The 22,564-nt window shown below is 43.4% G+C and overlaps 1 protein-coding gene across 3 annotated transcripts in view; it reads right to left on the reverse strand.

The window, feature by feature from the left end:
* The window catches only part of KIF13B (kinesin family member 13B), a 260,575-nt gene that overhangs the window by 36,476 nt on the left and 201,535 nt on the right, over positions 1-22,564 (reverse strand). For 2 of the 3 annotated variants that reach the window (XM_075598681.1, XM_075598680.1), the window contains exons 29-35: positions 21,883-21,938; positions 15,970-16,094; positions 15,600-15,776; positions 13,188-13,280; positions 10,338-10,490; positions 3,727-3,804; positions 1,381-1,434 (exon numbers count right to left, since the gene is read on the reverse strand). In XM_075598681.1, coding sequence (XP_075454796.1) covers positions 1,381-1,434; positions 3,727-3,804; positions 10,338-10,490; positions 13,188-13,280; positions 15,600-15,776; positions 15,970-16,094; positions 21,883-21,938 — 736 coding nt within the window. Of the gene's footprint in view, positions 1-1,380; positions 1,435-3,726; positions 3,805-6,254; positions 7,791-10,337; positions 10,491-13,187; positions 13,281-15,599; positions 15,777-15,969; positions 16,095-21,882; positions 21,939-22,564 lie in introns of those variants that run through there. The other variant, XM_075598683.1, reaches the window with a different exon arrangement.

The raw sequence follows: 22,564 nt of genomic DNA on the forward strand, positions 1-22,564 counted from the left end.
CGCAGCTGGAGTGGGTTGGAGCCAACAGTGGGAAAGTTTCTCAAGTTCAGGGTAGTTTGTAGAGAGTTAACATCAATGGAAGATGGAATAGGGGAAAGGTGGGGACCCCTCTTTCGTTTGTGGGCTTTGCCCCTCAAAAATTCCACAATCATTCTGGGGCGTTTTCCACCCATTGACATTTAATATGGCCACCACTGGGGGTGAAGCCTATGGGAAGGTCCCACAACGTCGTATAACTTCGGTGATGGGTGAACGCCCCGGCGGCAAGAGCCTGGTTAATTCTAGTTTTTCCACAATATATGCATCAAGAAAATAGATATCAGAACATTTTCATACCATGCCGAATCCAGGAAGGCATCTTTTTTTAAATATTTTTACTGTGTATGGTTGTCACCATTTACAGTTCTTCTATAGTAGTTCTTAGATGTTCCATTAGCTTTAAGAATGGTGAATATTATGGTATTATACACTGTGTATGTGGGACAAGTGAGTGATTTACACGTTCATAGTCATTTCACGTTAATCATTAGTTAAATGCTTTTTTTTTTGCGCTTTCACTGAATATTAGATCATATTTTAGAAAACATCAAGTTCTGGACAGTAAAAGAATCTGCTGGATCTTTAGTAAGGATACTGCTTTTGTGGCTTGCACATCAAAAGATGTTGACTTGCCCGATTGTTGTAAAGCCTCACTCAAAAGTAACTTGGTACACTTGCCTTTTCTTCACTTTGGTCCTATAGGACTGCACTTTTAAAAGTCACTTAATCAAACTGGCACAAAACTTACTAATGGTTTATATAGTACTGCACAAAAAGCCCTCAGAGAAACCTGAACCAATTAAGGGGACATTCACTGTGTACCCAATAAGAGGTAGAGAGACGCTGCATCAATCTTTACATAGTTACATAGTAGATGAGGTTGAAAAAAAGACATAGGTCCATCAAGTTCAACCTATGCTAAATTTAGACAGATACTTTATCCTATATCTACAGTATACTTACTTATTGATTCAGAGGAAGGCAAACAAGAAACCCCAGTGTCATATCATCCAATGATATCTCATAAGGGGAAAAATACATTCCTTCCTGACTCCAAGAATTGGTAATCAGATTACTCCCTGGATCAACATCCGTCCCATGTATACTTATTTGGTACATCCCTGTATACCATTCCTTTCTAAAAAGATGTCCAACCTTTTTTTGAACAAATCTATTGTATCTGCCATCACAGTCTCCATGGGTAATGAATACCACATTGTAACTGCCCTTACTGTAAAGAACCCTTTCCTTTGTTGCTGGTGAAATCTCCTATCCTCCAACCTTAAGGGATGCCCCAGAGTCCTTTGTACTGCCCGTGGGATAAAACGTTATTTTACTTACTTTGTTATTAGCAAGGTTATGTTGTGGTGTCAAATCCTGACGGCTTCCTGAAAGCTGGCAAGACAAAAAAAACACAACTATGGTTAATACCCCAAATCTAAATCAACTAAACCGTGAACCAAAGCTTCCCCTATGTTCAGCTTTAATTCGGGTATTTTTCTTCATGTATTTTTTTGTTTTTAAAAGAAGAAAAGGCTACAGTACTTGTAATCTAAAAAACCTCTGGTGGCAGCTGAAATCCCCTGGAAAAGCATGTACTAAGGAAAGCACATTTGCTGGCCATTATAGGGTTTAACATAACACAAACCAGACTTTAGATATTAACGCGGTTATTTTTTTAGATTACAGATGAATGCTGTTTCGTGCATTGTCATTAATAGGGGAAATGAATAAGAAGATTTCACTGTTTAAATAACCTGATTATTTCGACAGAAACCCTACTACTGTGGCTGTGCAAAACTAGGAGCAATAGGATGGTCCTATCAAAGCAGTATGGACCATATTTCCTAAGCAGTGTTATTCCTTAGACCACCTTCCGGTGCTGGAAGACACCCATCAGCTTGGAGATAAAGATTTCTTCTGGTGTCAGAAGGTGTCCTTTAGAATAGCCCCACTTTGCAAATTAAATGCCGGGGGAGGTGCGAGGGCTCTGCAACTTCCCTTACCTGCTCTCAGAAGGCTCTAAAGTGACGCGTCGCCATGACAACGCGGCGTCATCAAATGGCAACTCATCACATGACGCGTGGAGCCCAAGAGCAGGTAAGGAGGGGGGGAAGGCACAGACAGGGGGGGGCGCAAACTGAAAAGTTTGCGCACCCCTGCGGCTTAGATTGTAATTGGTGATCAGGGTACTAGCACACACAAACTCCCATTTACTTTATTGGGAGTTTTCCGTGCAATAGTGCCCCGATCGGAACTATCACAGTTTAATGAATGACCTCCTTAAACCCCTTCAGAATTGGAAAAGCCGCAGCTTATTGCTCTTTCACTCAAGATTCCCTGTGTAATAGGCTGTGAAGCCATCTTCCTCTTGCTCGAGAACATTTCAGACCCAAACATTTAAATAAAAGGCCAAAAAAGTGTTATTCCAACACCTCTCTCTATCTTTAGAGAGGGTGCATGTATGACAGACTCAAGTTGAGTAATGGTAAGCTCCACACAGCTGTTATCGTGCTCACGCACTGCAAGGTTTTAGTTCTAGAGAGGCGCATTGAAACTTGGGATACCATTTAATCCTTCGATGGCAGAACGGCAAAGTATTAAAATGCCAAGTGTCCCGGGGCGAAGAGAGAGAAAAAAAAAATATGTATGTATATATACTGTATGTATTTTTTTCTTCGCAGACAGACGGCGATATATAGAGATTATATATATATATATATATATATATATATATATATATATATATATATATAGTAGATATATAGATAACGACCCACAAGCTAGCCAAAATCTGTACAAACTATTGCATCACCAGAGGACTTTCTCCTTGGTTAATTAATAGGTATCATAGCGTTTGAACGTATCAACTCTGCTACTGGAAAATCAGCCACATCTTCAGCAATTCGGATGAAATAGTTCTATTCTTCCAGACATTTTCAACAGCAGCCACTGCTAAACGCTCAGATCATTCCATATATCAAATAAATCACTTCCGTTTTATTTTCTGGCCTTTAAAAAACTTGAAGCACTGACCAAAACACACTGGTGGAGGGAGGAAAATGCACTTCTTAACAGTACCTGTTGAGCTTTAATGCTGAGACAGACATTGTATAGTTTCATATTTTTTAAATGTCAAGAGAAATGGAGTGATCCAGTTTGGATTTTGCAATATAAATCATACTGAGCTAATATAGAAGTTTCAATGTAAAATAAATAACAGCCCTAAAGTGACTGAGTAATATTAGGTGATCAACTTGTGAACAAAAATAAAAATGTTATAATTGGTTAATATTGCAAACATAAAACGTAACAAAAGATTGTGAAAGTGGGGAAATTGTAATAACAATAAATAAAAGTTAATACAGCAAGTCGCTAATTTCTCATAAAATTCCCAATATTAGTAGATTATTCTGTGGGTTAGCCCCGAGTTCTCAGGGTTAATAAATGAGTAAATTAGTAAGGGACAAAATGAGTACCAACAATAGGAGTGGGGGCAGCTTTTCAGGGCAGATCGATCCTGATATCTACAGAAAAAAATCAGAAAGGCGCGCGCTCCATTGTGAAAACTCCACTGGCGTATGGAGCGTGCGCTTCTCTTCAAACATACTCCGTTTAGCCGAATATATTACAAGCGCAGGCACATCATCTGCTTTGGGATGTTGGACCCAAGGCGGTTGGACTCACTCGATGAACATTTGGTGAGCTGAGGCTCCTCCTGTTCAGCTTCCCTTTTCCTGATAACTGCTCCTTCACTGCCACCTCCTGAAAGTAAACAGAGACCATCATTACTACATCGCAAACGAGAGCTACTTCAGCATTGGAATACCACTCTGATGGAAACATACCCACATAGTTTGACCGAGATATACTTTGTTTCATACACCAGAGACAATTAACTGGGGAATCGGAAGCACAGCGGAGCAGGCGGAATACTTGATACGGTACATGGTTTCATTTATGCGGGTGGTTTTTAACCACCTCCTCCGGGAAACCACAGCCACAGCATGTTTGGGGGGTAATCAAAAAACTTTCTTTTTGTATGTAACCTGAAGACATCCTCCTGTAAATTACCTGGGTATACCTAAACGTTGGTGGCGTTGGGACTCCCAGAGGAGAGGGTTGAAAAGACTTTGGTCTATGTTAATGATTCATCGCGACTATATATGCTCACATGAGCCAGAGTCATTTGAGCATTGAACCTCCACAATGTATGCGGACTTTTGATTCATGGACTTCGCATCAAATGTAAGAACTTCCCCAGAGCTCTTTGACTTAATGCCAAATATGAAGAATTTCGGAAGTAATATTTAAGTAAGTGATGGGAACTCAGACCTGTCCTCATGCTTTGAATAACCATTAACCAAAAGTTTCAAGTTTTGGGTAAGTGTCTAAGCAAAAACTTACTTAACCCCAGTTGTACAAGCTACAGGGTAGGGGATACTTCATGCCATTAGTCTAATGGTGTCACCTCCACTCTCCTGATCCTTTGGAAGACGCTTGTCTACACCCAGGAACTTGTTCCTTCTTGGGATTTGAGTGGAGGGTTTTGGTTTATATGTGTTCACATTATAATGATGGTTTGATTTAGCCACATTAATTTCATCACCAAGCCACGAGTCATTGCCTTAAATTGATTCTATATTATCATTTTTGTTGGGCACTGCACGTTATTTAGAGCAACTCTATATTGTATATTATTTAATTCACCTTCACTGATTATTACCTGGGAGCACCAATCCCAGACACTCTTATTTCTAAATGCCATTAGTGGCAGGAATACATTACTGGGCAATTAAAGTGTGGAACGCTGGCAATTAGGTGGGTATACGCTAATGGAGGTGACGCATACCGCAGGCAGATTATCCGAGCCGTGTAAGCAGCTCACATTTATAATATTATTATTGCACAGTTATGGCCCAGAGACTCCATAATGTTCCTTTAAATATAGTCTCTGCTAATTCATCTGGATTGTCTAAGAGGCGATATTAACATTTCTAAATCGACTAAATCTGCTTCACTGGCTGCCATAAAGAAAAACAGAGGGTAATTTCCCTAATTATGTGTAATGAATTGGGTAGGAACAAGTCAACATCATTATGGAGCTTTTTTTCTACTGTTCCATAACAAATGGATCCCTGTAGCATCATAAATTCAAGGGATTGTGGAAAACACAGATATATATATATATATATATATATATATATATATATAGACCCATTGACAAAGTGGCTACGTAATTCCTGGTTTTCCAGTGGAAGAGTCCTGCGCAACCCCATGTGTAGCGCAGGGCAATGGAAGAGGACTCCTGTTCAGTTTGTGGGTTAGGTTCGGCCGCGGTCACGTGGTCTCCGTTTGCCGGTGGGCCCGTGGCGCTCGTGCCGCTGCCTTCAAGTGCTCAAGGGTTTAATAGTTTCAGACTGGAAAAGCGAAGTGCGAATAGTGCAATAACACAACACCGATTATATGACGCTCGTTGGGTGTATACGGGACAAGCTAGTGGTTTATAAACCAAGGGAAAAAAACCTAGCAGGCAAATTTACAGTGATCGGGGCTACGGTGTAAACTCGGTTTTCAAAAATCCGAATGGTGGACGCGTTGAAACGTCCTCATACAGTATATGCTTAGATCAGGAAATGTGACTTGGATTTAAATGGGGAAATAATGGGACGGCATCGTGTATACATTCCTTGGAACCAAGTGATCCATTGTTTGTTTGTAGAAGAAGATGCAAAACATATGAAAAGATCATAAAATCCCCATGCTTATTTTTATTGGGTGGAAATGTAAGTCTCCACAAAGCAGTAATGCTGTTTTAAGTGAGAATTTGTTTCCACTGACAATGTATGTTTCTTACCGTTGGATATATGTCCTACTGTATGTGCAGAAAGTATGGACTATTCATTGCCTTTGTTTTAATAGGTTTAATACTACATAATGCTATGAGAGTAGGATAAGGAGTTGAATGGTTCTGCATTAACAGGTTTGGTACTATATGTTATATTCTTTTCTTCTAACCAATAATGGAGCAATTGGGAGTCACTTAACTGTTTATTGATGTCTTGTGCAAATTATCATGGCATCGTCACAACCATTTATCTAAACCAGGGGTGGCCAACTCCAGGCCATCAACAGGTCAGGTTTTAAGGCTCTCTCTGCTTCAGCATAGGTGGCTCAATCAGTGGCTCAGTCATTGACTGAGCCATCTGTGCTGAAGCAGAGAGAACCTTAAAACCTGACCTGTTGGTGGCCCTTGAGGACTGGAGTTGTCCACCTTTAATCTAGAACAATGTAAATCACAAATCAGATATCTGCAAATCCATAAGAGATGAAAGTATACAGACAAGCCATAAATCGTCAGAACAGCCCAGTTGGCACTGAAGATGTAAACAGTATTACATCAGTATTTAAATTCTACGTGTTACATCTGGCACAGTGTCTTGCACAGTTTCACATCCACGAAGGAGCGACAGCCCCAGTAAAAGTGCCTCCGTGCTGAACGATCTCTGTGAAACACTCAACACACACTACCCAAATAAACATATCTTCCGCTGCACGCTGTGGAAGACTGAGGAGACAACACCAAACACAGCAAAAAGCAGTCACCCACAAACAGTGTCACGCTCTGTGTATTGTCATGTGCAAAACACCACGAACATGTCCGGCCTGGACCTTTATCAAGGAGCCAAGGCTCACATTATCCGTGATATGCAAAATATTACATTCTACCACCTGCTCTTCCTTTTATTCTTTTCATAGAAAATACTTTAATACTAATTTCGCTAAGAAGCTACAGAATTTGCTTTGACATTTGAGTATTTGATGTACCAATTGTATTCCTCGCTAAATTCAGCCTACTGATAACATGGACACCTAGTGTAGTTAAAACACAAAGTCAGATATAGTTGCTTCATGTGTATACTGGTACGTTTCATCATCTGGAAGGTAAGGAAATACAGCTGTTTCTGTCAGCTTCTTGTACCTGAACTTCCACAAACCACATATGTTCTTAAATGCTAAATTATCTTCATTCCCCAAAAAGTCTAAGTTATGAAAGAAACTGAAGTGAAATGTCTTAATCTCGGAGCAAGAAATTGGACATTGATAACAGTCCTGTTCATTATAGTGAAGGTCCTGTTCATTATATTCACCGGCCTTGTTTATTTTTATGTCCTACCTTCAACTTTCTCTCTTTTCTTTCAAGTCAAAACCTCTTTCCACAGTGAACACGGTTTAATATCCTCTCTGATCTAGAGCGATTCTCTGGATACCAATATAAAGAACCCAGCTTCCGTGTGATAAAGTAGCTTTCATACCAATAGCTAGTCATCTAATACATGGATACTGTTGCTGTTTCATTGGTTTCAAAATTAAATGTTGTCCATGCCAACGATGAATGTTCTTTGTGTTGCAAAGAGCAGGGTGAAATGCATAGTGTGTTTAACTCAAGGTCTTCATTATTGTCCAATAGGTCAGCTCTTTCCGTCCAGAACTTGCCCCCTCCAATGGGAATGCATTGGGCTTGTGTCCTCTTGCATCTTGGGTTCGACAACGTACAGGTTCTCCTGAAATAACACTGGTGGAGCAGATGCTCTCCTGCACCTTTCCCAGTTAAGTGGAGGGAGCTCTGAACGTCGTATCTGACGGTGAGTCTGCTTCACAGGGCTGTCCATTTGGACTCCCGAGTACCTGTTCTTGCCTTCACCCAACCTGCATGGATTCCGATACCCTCTTCCTATTGGTCTGAACGCCTGCAGGAGAAGGGGGTGAAAGAAGTTAACTTCTTCTCGCACCCTGCTTGGATAAAACACTGCCCCTACACAAAAGGGGAAACCCCCTCTAATTTGGATATCATTGTATACCAGAGAAAACAATGTCCGACACACAAAGGAGATAATGGTCTGGTGGGTAATGTCATGGCTTCTGAATCCGGATTACATTTCCCGAATCTGTTCCTGGTGAGCTGGGACACGTCATCTTATTTCCTTATTCCTTAGGTAAAAAACAAGACTTCAAGCTGTAACGGGCAGGGGCTGGTGTCTAAAAGATTCTATGTTCTGCATTGCACAATATCTTTACTGTAGCACTGCAAGGAAATATCTATTAGTATTTCAATGCTCTCTGCATGTGATCAGATATTCCATTTCTAACGCTTCGTGTGATGATGGCATAGTACGGCAACAAGGCAGATCAAAGTGTTTGACGTTTCGTGCGAATATCACAAATAGTCTCGTCGCAGCTTGCATTGTCCTGTTGAATAAAACTGGATTTTCTGCTTTTCTCCAAAAAACAACGTGTTCATGGTGGAGCGTAACTCTAGCGTAACATTATTAGTGAGGAAAAATGCTAAAATGAAAAAAAAACAAAAATAGCTCCCAATCCTATAAATTGAAGGCATCCAAACAATTCATTTACTATACAAATAAATAATTTTTTGGGTTTCTAAATCACCGTAGAAACACACACACACACACACACACACACACACACACACACACACACACACACACACACACACACACACACACACACACACACACACACACACACACACACACACACACACACACACAAAAGTGGTTGAAACTGGAGCTTGGCTTCCATGAGGTTTCCTTCAAAGTTTCCCCTTGTCCAGTTTCTTTGGCTACTTGTTACTCCAAGGACCAAGTAGAGAAATACAGATCATTCGAGATGCTGTGGGTGCTGAGAGTAATCTACCCAAGCTTCCTCCAACACTCCTAGGAACGTATCAAAATCAACACAACTAATGTGATTTCATAGCAGCAACAATGGAGTAACAGAACTGGCTATACAACCGGAATAATTACTCAACACCATCGGTTAACAAAGTAGCATGAGAATATACGTACAGTAGTAGTTGAGGGCGACCAATCTTTTGTTTCAAGATCACGTCTTTACCTGCAAAGTGTGTGCCATTTTCCCCAATTCAACTTGAACGTATAAAAGTAATTTAATCACAGAGGCTTGAAAAAACCCTGTTGCTGTTAGGAAAGGGAAATAGATGGATTGTTCATGGAACTGGTGGCGATTGGGACCAGTGTGGTCACCTTCTATTGAAGGCCAACCCGAAGACTTTTTGAAATACATTTCTTTATTTTATATATGGATTTCGCTTACCGGCGGCATCATCTCCCCATGCAAGGTGCAGTCAGCACGGCTCCGCAACGTCAAATCGCGCGCATTGCGAGGACGACGTGACGTCAAGTTGCAATGACAACGGGACGGCCTTATGGTGCCGAGGAGTCACGTGGCGTCCCGTTGTCATGGCAACGTGATGCCGTGTGAAGTCACGTAGCGTCCCGTTGTCATGGCAATGTGGCGACATTTCACGTTGCGCAGCCATGTTGTTGGCATTTGCAGGGGGAGATTCCGCCACCGCATGGAGATTATTCCGCTAAACCCGTAGCCCGGGCCGAAACCCGCAGTCTCCGGGTCAAACCCCGATTGGGACATTATCACATGAAAACGCCCCCTGAAGTCATCGGGAGGTTCCGTGAGACAGTGGCACGATTCGAAGTTTAAATCACTCCCTGTGAGTGACAAACGGTCCAAGCTAGAAACGACAAGCTGATATTGCACCTTTCTTCCTTGTTATGGTGCACTGAAAAGATCGGGTTTCCAACAGAAACACAAAATGATCCACAGGCAGATGCAAGAATAGATTATCTATTAGTGTAACAGAAAGAATAAAAAGGCTTAAAATGAGAACAAAAATCACACATTTTAAAGAAAATAACGAGTGTTGCTTTAACCCTGCCTGTGCGAGACCTTGAACCAGTCATTTTATATGTTTGCCTTAGAACAGGCATGGCCAATTACAGTCCTTAAGTGTCACCAACAGGCCAGGTATTAAGGATATCCCTGCTTCAGCACAGGTGGTTCAATCAGTGGCTCGGTCAAAGACTGAGTCACACCTGTGCTGAGGCAGGGATATCTTTACATCCTGACCTGGTGGTGGCCCTTGAGGACTGGAGTTGGCCACTCCTGCCTCAGAAGTTACTGATGAGATTGTACTGGGTTTGTATTACTCTTAGGCTTTGGCAGGCTACGTAGCGCGCGCCGATCCACTATGGACGCGGCCTTAGTGTGAGCAGCACTACTATAAAACCGATAAGGAAACCTGCAAGGTAAAACCCGGTTTTTGGTGTATTTGCATGTTGTGGCCGATATGCATGTAGCCATTTCGGAGGAAAGGGTGGACAATTATATGATGATTTGGAAAGAGTGGAAGAGTTTCCCGTCTTCAGAAAAATACGACGTCGACAAAACAGACCTACCTGGCGAAGACGATCCAGCGTGAGTATGTTCTCCACGGCAAGCACGCTACGCAAATACTTCTCGATATAAGCCTCCGAGTCAGCAGAGCCTGTGTCTTCAACATTCGCTGCCATTCGGGCCAGTGCCTCCCTGTCCTCTGCTCCCTGCGAGTCCTACAAGCAGAGTCACATGAAACAAGCCTCTTTAATTACACGCGAGAAGAAACGTGGCACAGAACAGGAGTGAGAAGAGGAGAACAGGAGTGAGAAGAGGAGAACAGGAGTGAGAAGAGGAGAACAGGAGTGAGAAGAGGAGAACAGGAGTGAGAAGAGGAGAACAGGAGTGAGAAGAGGAGAACAGGAGTGAGAAGAGGAGAACAGGAGTGAGAAGAGGAGAACAGGAGTGAGAAGAGGAGAACAGGAGTGAGAAGAGGAGAACAGTAGTGAGAAGAAGAGAACAGGAGTGAGAAGAAGAGAACAGGAGTGAGAAGAGGAGAACAGGAGTGAGAAGAGGAGAACAGTAGTGAGAAGAAGAGAACAGGAGTGAGAAGAAGAGAACAGGAGTGAGAAGAGGAGAACAGGAGTGAGAAGAAGAGAACAGGAGTGCGAAGAGGAGAACAGGAGTGAGAAGAAGAGAACAGGAGTGAGAAGAAGAGAACAGGAGTGAGAAGAGAACATCTTCAGTCCTCCAAGGGCCATCAACTAGTCAGGTTTTCAGGATATCCCTTGCTTCAGCACGCTGACCGAGCCACTGATTGAGCCACCTGTGCTGAAGCAAGGGATATCCTGAAAACCTGACATGTTGGTGGCCCTTGAGGACTGGAGTTGGCCACCCCTGGCATCGAATGTGATGCTGGATATTTCCAAGGGCTGAAGGAGACGCGTAGGCCTGCATCTGAACGTGGGTGAAGCAAGTTCAAATCATGATGTCAGATCAACTTGACATTGAGCAAATCTTTATCTTACTGTGCCCCAGGCACCAAAAATTAGATTGGAAGCTGTGTGGGGCAGGGACACTGCGCCTGCAAAAAACATTCTGAATACATTCAGTGCTATAAAATACCAATCATATTATTATCATGAATTAAGACTTCTGTGTCTGCATTTTTCTATTGGGTTAATGCAATCGAATTGTCAATTATTATTAACTAGAATGATTGGGGTTGATGTGTTTTCTATATTTGTAACTCTGCAAGTGGCCACTTTGGGTAACAAAATCTGTATACCAGATTGTATACTCCCTACTCTGAAATAAATAGTTTCAAAGGAGGTGGCAGAGAGGGAGACGACGCTCTGTTATAAGGGGAGGAATTTTACAATGCTCAGAATGTATTGATCCGATGGATCAATGTAAAATTTGTATTCTGTAAAATAACTTCTGAGCAGAAACCATGGAAAAGGCCTGTTATTGCAACGTCAACATAACCTGTTCAAAGAAAAACTGGTTGAAAAGACAAGGGGCCCAAGTGACCGTAGGATCTCAGTTAAGGCTACCAAATGACGAGGAAAGTCCCTGGAGAAAGTCCCTTTATCTTTTCTACTACGCAATCCTGCGAGACACACAAGCTTATAATCAAAATGAGTTTAAGATGAACAAACAAAAGCTATGGAGATCGACATCTGCAAAAAAACACAATAAAATCAGTGTGTATATCACGTTACGCTAAGGCCCCAGATACAGGACACGGAGAACGCGTGTAAAAGGTTATTTAGTTATAAAATGTTTTAGCAGGAAGTAATACATTGAGAGTAATACATTGAGAGTAATACATTGAAAGTAATACATTGAGGTTATCTAGACGGAAGGGACTTAAGCCACTATTCTCACTCCCAGAGATGGGCTCCAGCCCGGCCTGCCATGGGTGGCTCCTCTGCAGAAAGGCCACTCATCATTAAATAATAGTCCCACACCTCCAGAATTAGAGACTGTGAACAACCATGTTTTGGTCCTAATCTGGATCGTGGAGTTCAAGGCCTGATATAATTATATGCGGTTAACTCCAACATTGGTTATTACATGAAGAATAACGTCACCCAAAGTCAGCTGATTGTTATTCAAAACGCACAGAAAAGTCAGTTTAAGGACTGAAACATCAGCTTTCTTTATTAAGACCGTAGCACTAGGTTTTTAAGGCTGGAGTGGTGAGGGAGGAAAAAGGGCTAATAAAGTGTCTGTGTGTGGGCTAGAAAACACGCATGCGTGTGCGTGGACTAGCAAACGTGTGTGTGTGGACAAGCAACCATTTGCGCGTATGCATGGACTAACAAACACATGCGTGTGTGTGTATGTGTGTATGTATGTATGTATGTATGTGTGTGTGGACTAGCAAACGCGCGTTAACTAGCAAACACGTGTGTGCGTGTGAACTAGCAAACACGCATGTGTGTGTGTGTGTGGAATAACAAACACGTGTGTGTGTGTAGACTAACAAATGTGTGTGGATATGTATGTATGTACATACACACACACGTAGCCAGACTTACTGTACAGTGTCCAGAGTCACAGAGGAAAAAGCTGCAGCTCCGGAAACGGTAGCTGACGCAACATCGCTGTAGAGCAGAGTTGGGCAACGCCAGTCCTCAAGGGCCATCAACAGGTCAGGTTTTCAAGATATCCCTGCTTCAGCAAAGTTGGTTCAATCAAAGACTGAGCTGAAGCAAGGATATCCTGAAAACCTGACCTGTTGGTGGCCCTTGAGGACTGGCGTTACCCGTAGAGGGTCCATGCTTCCGGGTTGGATTCCTCGCAGCGCTAATCCTCCTGATGCCGGTCGCGATCCCGCAGCTCGTCTCCGTGCCGAAAAGCTGGCTACGTCCATATATCACACACTATATCCATCTATACACACCATTTATTTTCCATCAATTTACCTCGGGAATATTGGAGACAATCTCCACTGTGACACCGCTGCCGGTAATATTGCTTCGGTGGGACATCCTCCTTAGGAAATTCTGAGCAAAACCCTACAAAAAGGAAAGGTGAAAGACACGAGGTTTCATTTGCGGACGGATTGTTAGAAAAGGGCGTTTCGTTTCTTCGGTCTGACACGTGCGCAATGAGAAAAGGATTATTCAGTATACCAAAGGGAGCATAAAAGATCCTTCCAAACTAGGACTGGAAATGGTAATGTAACAACTAATGTGTCTGTGCCTCGGGTTCCGCGGGTTTCTTGTGCTGGACCAAATCTACTGCAGATAAGAATAACATGCACATTTATAACTGGATCTGCCTCGCTATCCCACTAGATCCATATTGAAAGGTAGAGTGCCATGCTCAGTAGCACTCCTCTGTGACACTTATATGCTTATATATATGTTGTGGTTATTTGGGGGGTTCAATATGAGCTTGCAGGTGACCTGTATGTTTTGTAATCTCAAAGTAACACAGATCACAATATTGCTTTGCAGTGGGAACGCTCTCTTTAAATCCTACAGCGCTGTGTAATTCAGGAAAGGTCCCGTTACCAATAGACATTTGAAGACAAAACCTACGAGGTTTGGAAAGCTCTGTACGGAATCATTTCATCCATCAACAACCCTGAAATAAATCTGTACTTCAGTTCTAGTATCCTTATTGGTCCTAACGCACTATATACAATGGACAGCAACATTCACGCTGCAAGCTCTTGGGGTTAGGGCCACAATGTGCATGTCAAGCAGTTTGTGCTGCGAGTTCTGCAAGAGAAACCATAAACAGTAAGAATCCATGCACAGCTGAACTAGCTACACTACAACATGTCACACTGTGTGTTCGGTGCCTGCTTTGAGGCTGTGTCAAATGAAATGAACAAATTACCATTTAGCACTGCATTTTAACACCCTTTACCATGTCACGGAGGTTTAGTACAGTATTTATGCAGCCAGACGGCTCGAGCAGCACTTCGAGAAATAACAGTGTGCACAGAGGTGTGTGTTCATTAAATGACCAAACGTCAGCAAAATACAAATTGACAATATAAGTCCTAAAAAAGCATAACCAACGCGTCGGTGATTGGGCACAAATTGGCCCCCATAAAGTTGTTTTTGGCCTTTCTTACGACAGCAGATTGTCAGTGTAGATCATGAAGAGGTTTATTAGGGTGTATCTGTTAGGGCAGGGGTGCGCAAAGTTTCCCCTGTGCGCCCCCTGCCGGCTCTCCCCTCCTGCACGCACCTCCCCCATCTTACCTTGTCTCCGGCGTTTGACGTCACAACGTCATTTGACGCCGCAATGCCTGAAGCCGCCGGAGAAGATACGGGACCTTACAGATGCCTCATGTGCTCCTCCGGCATTTAATTTAAATGCCTTCGGGAAGAGCGAGTGGTCTCTGTAAGCGCTGCGCCCCCCCCCCCCCCCAACAGGGCAGGTTTTCAGAATGTCCCAGCGTCAGCACAGGTGGCTCAATCAGAAGCTCAGGTACTGATTGAGCCACCTGTGCTAAAGCAGGCATATCTGGGAGGGGGTGGGGGTGCTGAGGACTGGACCTGAGCACGCACCCCAGCATTAGGACACCTTCTCCAGCAGCAGCTGCTTAACACTTATTCTCACGTCCACTTGAATTCTTTTGTATTTTGGGACCGCCTTTGGGTTTTATATCACAGCTAGAGATGTGCAACGCGTCCATGTGCGTAACATGCCAATTTGCTACATTTTCTACAATCTCTAGACCCGCTTAATGCACACGGGACGCACACCACGTTCACTCCATTGCAAAACCGAAAACGCGTTTCACGACATTAATGGCCTTTTGAAGTGTTTTGAAACTTTGGCAAAAATGCTAAATAAACTCCGCGGGACAACGTCGCGCCCGCATTTTGGATAGTATCGCACATCCAATCACGGCTTTCTTTTCATTTCAACACGTCTGCATTATCACAGGAATGGTACCATCTTTCCCAAATTATCGCAAGGTAATAGGAGGGAGATATTAGGACCACATTTAATAACTGGTGCTATTTTACAAGACTGCTTTGGGCCCCACCTGGTCTATTCATTTGAATGGCCTGCAAGGCGCTGCCCGGCTCCAGCAGTGGCGCCGCTCAGGAAATCGGAATCAATGTTTTACTTAAGTTTCCATGAAGAGCGTTCTAACGGCCAAGGCTAGAACTGAACCTACATCACATTTATGCGCTGAAGACGAATTGATTGACTGCGATAGTGCCGATCTGGGCACTAATCGCCCAGAAACTCCCTGGCTTCAATTGGAGTCTGTCCGATAGAGCCCAGAACTACACTAACGACACTATAGCAGTTGAATAACCCCCAAAGACTATCCCCCCCCCCCCTGCCAGTGACCGTCTTACCTGCCGGCTGTAGACATTGACACAGATGCGTTTGCGGAGAACCAGTTGCATTTCGGCGGGATGGCTGAGCTGAGCGGTCACTCTGACGATCAGGAAAACCCTCTCGTCGGCCGCAGAACCTTTACTGAGCTGCGAGCAGTTGTAGACTGTGCAGTCCCAGGAGGCTTCTGCCTTCACCTGAAAGGACAGAGGCACAATGAGGTTCTATCAGCTGCAGGGAAACGGTGACGGATACGGTGAAAATGTGAAGGCACCATGGGGTATTACTGCTGTACCTGGAGAGGGCTGACGAGTTTACTACCTGAAAGAAGAGACTGTCAGAGTGTGATGGGCTCGGGTGCACAGGTTGCAGCGTTGCTGCTGTACAAACCTCGCTTTCATGGTGCTTCACAATCTGCAGGTCAAAGAACTCGTCCTCTGCTTCCCCTGTGAGGGTGGCGTCCCACCCCGCAGCTTCCGGCTCATCCAGGTTATCCTGGGAGCTGAAGTCATCCGCTGAAAGCAAAACAGTATCGTGTAGCAATGAAACGGGTGCTGTGTTCTGCAGCTTTGCACTCTACATTAACAAACAAAGGTGCTGCCACCCACGACGGAAACATACCAAAAATAAAGTCACATTGTAGATGGAACTACTTTAAGTGTCAGTGTCATCTAGCAGGTACTGCAGTCCCCCTGCCTTTCTGTCATCATTGGCGATACCCCGAGATTAATTTAACTGTTCGTGACACCTGTATTCTTTCGATGTCATGGCTCTCCACGTAAGAGCTAGTCTAATTTATGTTCAAACAGTTCTGTTTTACTATACACTCTACATAGGAAATAAGAGGTAACATCACAGAGTTCCCCACAGGTAATGTAAAGAAACAAATCTAGAAAAAAAATTCAACATATGAAAAATGAATTGAAATGGAGCCACAGTAAGAATGAAGGACAAAGCGATGCATGGAGAGCCTCTGTAGAAGAATGAAGGACAAAGCGATGCATGGAGAGCCTCTGTAGAAGAATGAAGGACAAAGCGATGCATGGAGAGCCTCTGTAGAAGTAATGTAAGAATGATGCATGGATGAGCGATGCATGGAGAGCCTCTGTAGAAGTAATGTAAGAATGAAGGACACAGCGATGCATGGAGAGCCACTGTAGTAGTAAGAATGAAGGACAAAGCGATGCATGGAGAGCCTCTGTAGTAGTAATTTAAGAATGAAGGACAAAGCGATGCATGGAGAGCCTCTGTAGTAGTAAGAATGAAGGACAAAGCGATGCATGGAGAGCCTCTGTAGTAGTAAGAATGAAGGACAAAGCGATGCATGGAGAGCCTCTGTAGTAGTAATTTAAGAATGAAGGACAAAGCGATGCATGGAGAGCCTCTGTAGTAGTAAGAATGAAGGACAAAGCGATGCATGGAGAGCCTCTGTAGTAGTAATTTAAGAATGAAGGACAAAGCGATGCATGGAGAGCCTCTGTAGTAGTAAGAATAAAGGACAAAGCAATGCATGGAGAGCTTCTGTAGTAGTAAGAATGAAGGACAAAGCGATGCATGGAGAGCCTCTGTAGAAGTAATGTAAGAATGAAGGACAAAGCGATGCATGGAGAGCCTCTGTAGAAGTAATGTAAGAATGAAGGACAAAGCGATGCATGGAGAGCCTCTGTAGTAGTAAGAATGAAGGACAAAGCGATGCATGGAGAGCCTCTGTAGTAGTAATTTAAGAATGAAGGACAAAGCGATGCATGGAGAGCCTCTGTAGTAGTAAGAATGAAGGACAAAGCGATGCATGGAGAGCCTCTGTAGTAGTAAGAATGAAGGACAAAGCGATGCATGGAGAGCCTCTGTAGAAGTAATGTAAGAATGAAGGACAAAGCGATGCATGGAGAGCCTCTGTAGTAGTAAGAATGAAGGACAAAGCGATAGATGGAGAGCCTCTGTAGTAATAAGAATGAAGGACAAAGCGAAGCATGGAGAGCCTCTGTAGAAGTAATTTAAGAATGAAGGACAAAGCGATGCATGGAGAGCCTCTGTAGTAGTAAGAATGAAGGACAAAGCGATGCATGGAGAGCCTCTGTAGTAGTAATTTAAGAATGAAGGACAAAGCGATGCATGGAGAGCCTCTGTAGTAGTAAGAATGAAGGACAAAGCGATGCATGGAGAGCCTCTGTAGTAGTAATGTAAGAATGAAGGACAAAGCGATGCATGGAGAGCCTCTGTAGTAGTAATGTAAGAATGAAGGACAAAGCAATGCATGGAGAGCCTCTATAGAAGTAATGTAAGAATGAAGGACACAGCGCTGCATGGAGAGCCTCTGTAGTAGTAAAGTAAGAATGAAGGACAAAGCGATGCATGGAGAGCCTCTGTAGTAGTAAAGTAAGAATGAAGGACAAAGCAATGCATGGAGAGCCTCTGTAGTAGTAAGAATGAAGGACAAAGCGATGCATGGAGAGCCTCTGTAGTAGTAATGTAAGAATGAAGGACAAAGCGATGCATGGAGAGCCTCTGTAGAAGTAAGAATGAAGGACAAAGCGATGCATGGAGAGCCTCTGTAGTAGTAATGTAAGAATGAAGGACAAAGCGATGCATGGAGAGTCTCTGTAGTAGTAATGTAAGAATGAAGGACAAAGCGATGCATGGAGAGCCTCTGTAGAAGTAAGAATGAAGGACAAAGCGATGCATGGAGAGCCTCTGTAGAAGTAAGAATGAAGGACAAAGCGATGCATGGAGAGCCTCTGCAAAAGTAAGAATGAAGGACAAAGCGATGCATGGAGAGCCTCTGTAGTAGTAATGTAAGAATGAAGGACAAAGCGATGCATGGAGAGCCTCTGTAGAAGTAATGTAAGAATGAAGGACAAAGCGATGCATGGAGAGCCTCTGTAGTAGTAATGTAAGAATGAAGGACAAAGCGATGCATGGAGAGCCTCTGTAGTAGTAAGAATGAAGGACAAAGCGATGCATGGAGAGCCTCTGTAGAAGAATGAAGGACAAAGCGATGCATGGAGAGCCTCTGTAGAAGAATGAAGGACAAAGCGATGCATGGAGAGCCTCTGTAGAAGAATGAAGGACAAAGCGATGCATGGAGAGCCTCTGTAGTAGTAATGTAAGAATGAAGGACAAAGCGATGCATGGAGAGCCTCAGTAGTAGTAATGTAAGAATGAAGGACAAAGCGATGCATGGAGAGCCTCTGTAGTAGTAAGAATGAAGGACAAAGTGATGCATGGAGAGCCTCTGTAGTAGTAAAGTAAGAATGAAGGACAAAGCGATGCATGGAGAGCCTCTGTAGTAGTAATGTAAGAATGAAGGACAAAGCGATGCATGGAGAGCCTCTGTAGTAGTAAGAATGAAGGACAAAGCGATGCATGGAGAGCCTCTGTAGTAGTAAAGTAAGAATGAAGGACAAAGCGATGCATGGAGAGCCTCTGCAGAAGTAAGAATGAAGGACAAAGCGATGCATGGAGAGCCTCTGTAGTAGTAATGTAAGAATGAAGGACAAAGCGATGCATGGAGAGCCTCTGTAGTAGTAATGTAAGAATGAAGGACAAAGCGAAGCATGGAGAGCCTCTGTAGAAGTAAGAATGAAGGACAAAGCGATGCATGGAGAGCCTCTGTAGAAGTAAGAATGAAGGACAAAGCGATGCATGGAGAGTCTCTGTAGTAGTAAGAATGAAGGACAAAGCGATGCATGGAGAGCCTCTGCAGAAGTAAGAATGAAGGACAAAGCGATGCATGGAGAGCCTCTGTAGTAGTAATGTAAGAATGAAGGAAAAAGCGATGCATGGAGAGCCTCTGTAGAAGTAATGTAAGAATGAAGGACACAGCGATGCATGGAGAGCCTCTGTAGAAGTAAAGTAAGAATGAAGGACAAAGCGAAGCATGGAGAGCCTCTGTAGAAGTAAGAATGAAGGACAAAGCGATGCATGGAGAGCCTCTGTACTAGTAATGTAAGAAGGAAGGACAAAGCGATGCATGGAGAGCCTCTGTACTAGTAATGTAAGAATGAAGGACAAAGCGATGCATGGAGAGCCTCTGTAGAAGTAAGAATGAAGGACAAAGCGATGCATGGAGAGCCTCTGTAGTAGTAAAGTAAGAATGAAGGACAAAGCGATGCATGGAGAGCCTCTGTAGTAGTAAAGTAAGAATGAAGGACAAAGCGATGCATGGAGAGCCTCTGTAGAAGAATGAAGGACAAAGCGATGCATGGAGAGCCTCTGTAGAAGAATGAAGGACAAAGCGATGCATGGAGAGCCTCTGTAGTAGTAAGAATGAAGGACAAAGCGATGCATGGAGAGCCTCTGTAGTAGTAAAGTAAGAATGAAGGACAAAGCGATGCATGGAGAACCTCTGCAGAAGAATGAAGGACAAAGCGATGCATGGAGAGCCTCTGTAGTAGTAATGTAAGAATGAAGGACAAAGCGATGCATGGAGAGCCTCTGTAGTAGTAAGAATGAAGGACAAAGCGATGCATGGAGAGCCTCTGTAGTAGTAAGAATGAAGGACAAAGCGATGCATGGAGAGTCTCTGTAGTAGTAAGAATGAAGGACAAAGCGATGCATGGAGAGCCTCTGTAGTAGTAATGTAAGAATGAAGGACAAAGCGAAGCATGGAGAGCCTCTGTAGAAGTAAGAATGAAGGACAAAGCGATGCATGGAGAGCCTCTGTAGAAGTAAGAATGAAGGACAAAGCGATGCATGGAGAGTCTCTGTAGTAGTAAGAATGAAGGACAAAGCGATGCATGGAGAGCCTCTGCAGAAGTAAGAATGAAGGACAAAGCGATGCATGGAGAGCCTCTGTACTAGTAATGTAAGAATGAAGGACAAAGCGATGCATGGAGAGCCTCTGTAGAAGTAATGTAAGAATGAAGGACACAGCGATGCATGGAGAGCCTCTGTAGAAGTAAAGTAAGAATGAAGGACAAAGCGAAGCATGGAGAGCCTCTGTAGAAGTAAGAATGAAGGACAAAGCGATGCATGGAGAGCCTCTGTACTAGTAATGTAAGAAGGAAGGACAAAGCGATGCATGGAGAGCCTCTGTACTAGTAATGTAAGAATGCAGGACAAAGCGATGCATGGAGAGCCTCTGTAGAAGTAAGAATGAAGGACAAAGCGATGCATGGAGAGCCTCTGTAGTAGTAATGTAAGAATGAAGGACAAAGCGATGCATGGAGAGCCTCTGTAGTAGTAAGAATGAAGGACAAAGCGATGCATGGAGAGCCTCTGTAGTAGTAAAGTAAGAATGAAGGACAAAGCGATGCATGGAGAGCCTCTGTAGTAGTAAAGTAAGAATGAAGGACAAAGCGATGCATGGAGAGCCTCTGTAGAAGAATGAAGGACAAAGCGATGCATGGAGAGCCTCTGTAGAAGAATGAAGGACAAAGCGATGCATGGAGAGCCTCTGTAGTAGTAAGAATGAAGGACAAAGCGATGCATGGAGAGCCTCTGTAGTAGTAAAGTAAGAATGAAGGACAAAGCGATGCATGGAGAGCCTCTGCAGAAGAATGAAGGACAAAGCGATGCATGGAGAGCCTCTGTTGTAGTAATGTAAGAATGAAGGACAAAGCGATGCATGGAGAGCCTCTGTAGTAGTAAGAATGAAGGACAAAGCGATGCATGGAGAGCCTCTGTAGTAGTAAGAATGAAGGACAAAGCGATGCATGGAGAGTCTCTGTAGTAGTAAGAATGAAGGACAAAGCGATGCATGGAGAGCCTCTGTAGTAGTAAAGTAAGAATGAAGGACAAAGCGATGCATGGAGAGCCTCTGCAGAAGAATGAAGGACAAAGCGATGCATGGAGAGCCTCTGTAGTAGTAAGAATGAAGGACAAAGCGATGCATGGAGAGCCTCTGTAGTAGTAAGAATGAAGGACAAAGCAATGCATGGAGAGTCTCTGTAGTAGTAAGAATGAAGGACAAAGCGATGCATGGAGAGTCTCTGTAGTAGTAAGAATGAAGGACAAAGCGATGCATGGAGAGCCTCTGCAGAAGTAAGAATGAAGGACAAAGCAATGCATGGAGAGTCTCTGTAGTAGTAAGAAGGAAGGACAAAGCGATGCATGGAGAGCCTCTGTAGTAGTAAAGTAAGAATGAAGGACAAAGCGATGCATGAAGAGACAAAGACGTTTTCTTCCGTGTAAAAAAAAAATACGCACACTATACTGAAATGAATGGCCAAAGGACTAGCCGGGAGCAACATGCGATGGCAATAAAATACATCTCTCTAGTGATGTTCCTCTATGTGCATCCTCAAACATTATTGGGAACTGCAGTAAACATTAAGGAGAAAGAAAACAGAAAACACTACGTACCATTCAGATCTAGGAAAGTAACTGGGATATGAGTTTCCATTCCTGCTGCTGGAGTCCTAAAACAAAGCAAACACTTAATATGGCAACCGCAGTGTAAGAGAAAGAAGCCCCATTTGTCCAATGTCCCAGGAGCTGCTCTGAACCGCTACCAACACCAACAATACCAGCAACATCTGTAATGTATTGATTAGCAATGTATATAATATAAGGATCTGGGCCTGAAAGGGTTCTTTTCAACAGCAAATAACACCACGCGTGGAAGTGAAATCCCAAATGAAGTTCTGCACATGGTCTCTTTATGGGCGGAACAGTTTGTAACACAGTAAAACATAGATGGTAATTGTTTCTCCTTGTACAGCACAAAGTGCACTCAGTTTTATACATGGTATTTGTACATACATAAGTACCTAATGTGAAAAGCTTGCAGAGGCACAAAAAGAGAGGGTTGTTTAAAGTCATCATCATTTCGCATCGGGATTGAAATCATCATCAAAAAAACAGTGGTGTCGTAAATGGATCCTTTTCAGGTTGGGCTAAGGTCGTGAGTGGAGTACCTCAGGGATCGGTACTGGGACCCCTGCTTTTTAACTTGTTTATTAATGACCTTGAGGTGGGCACAGAGAGCAAAGTCTCCATCTTTGCTGGTGACACTAATTTGTGTAAGGTAATAGAATCAGAGCAG

The sequence above is a fragment of the Ascaphus truei genome, chromosome 4 (genome assembly GCF_040206685.1).
Source record: "Ascaphus truei isolate aAscTru1 chromosome 4, aAscTru1.hap1, whole genome shotgun sequence".
Classification (NCBI taxonomy): domain Eukaryota; kingdom Metazoa; phylum Chordata; class Amphibia; order Anura; family Ascaphidae; genus Ascaphus; species Ascaphus truei.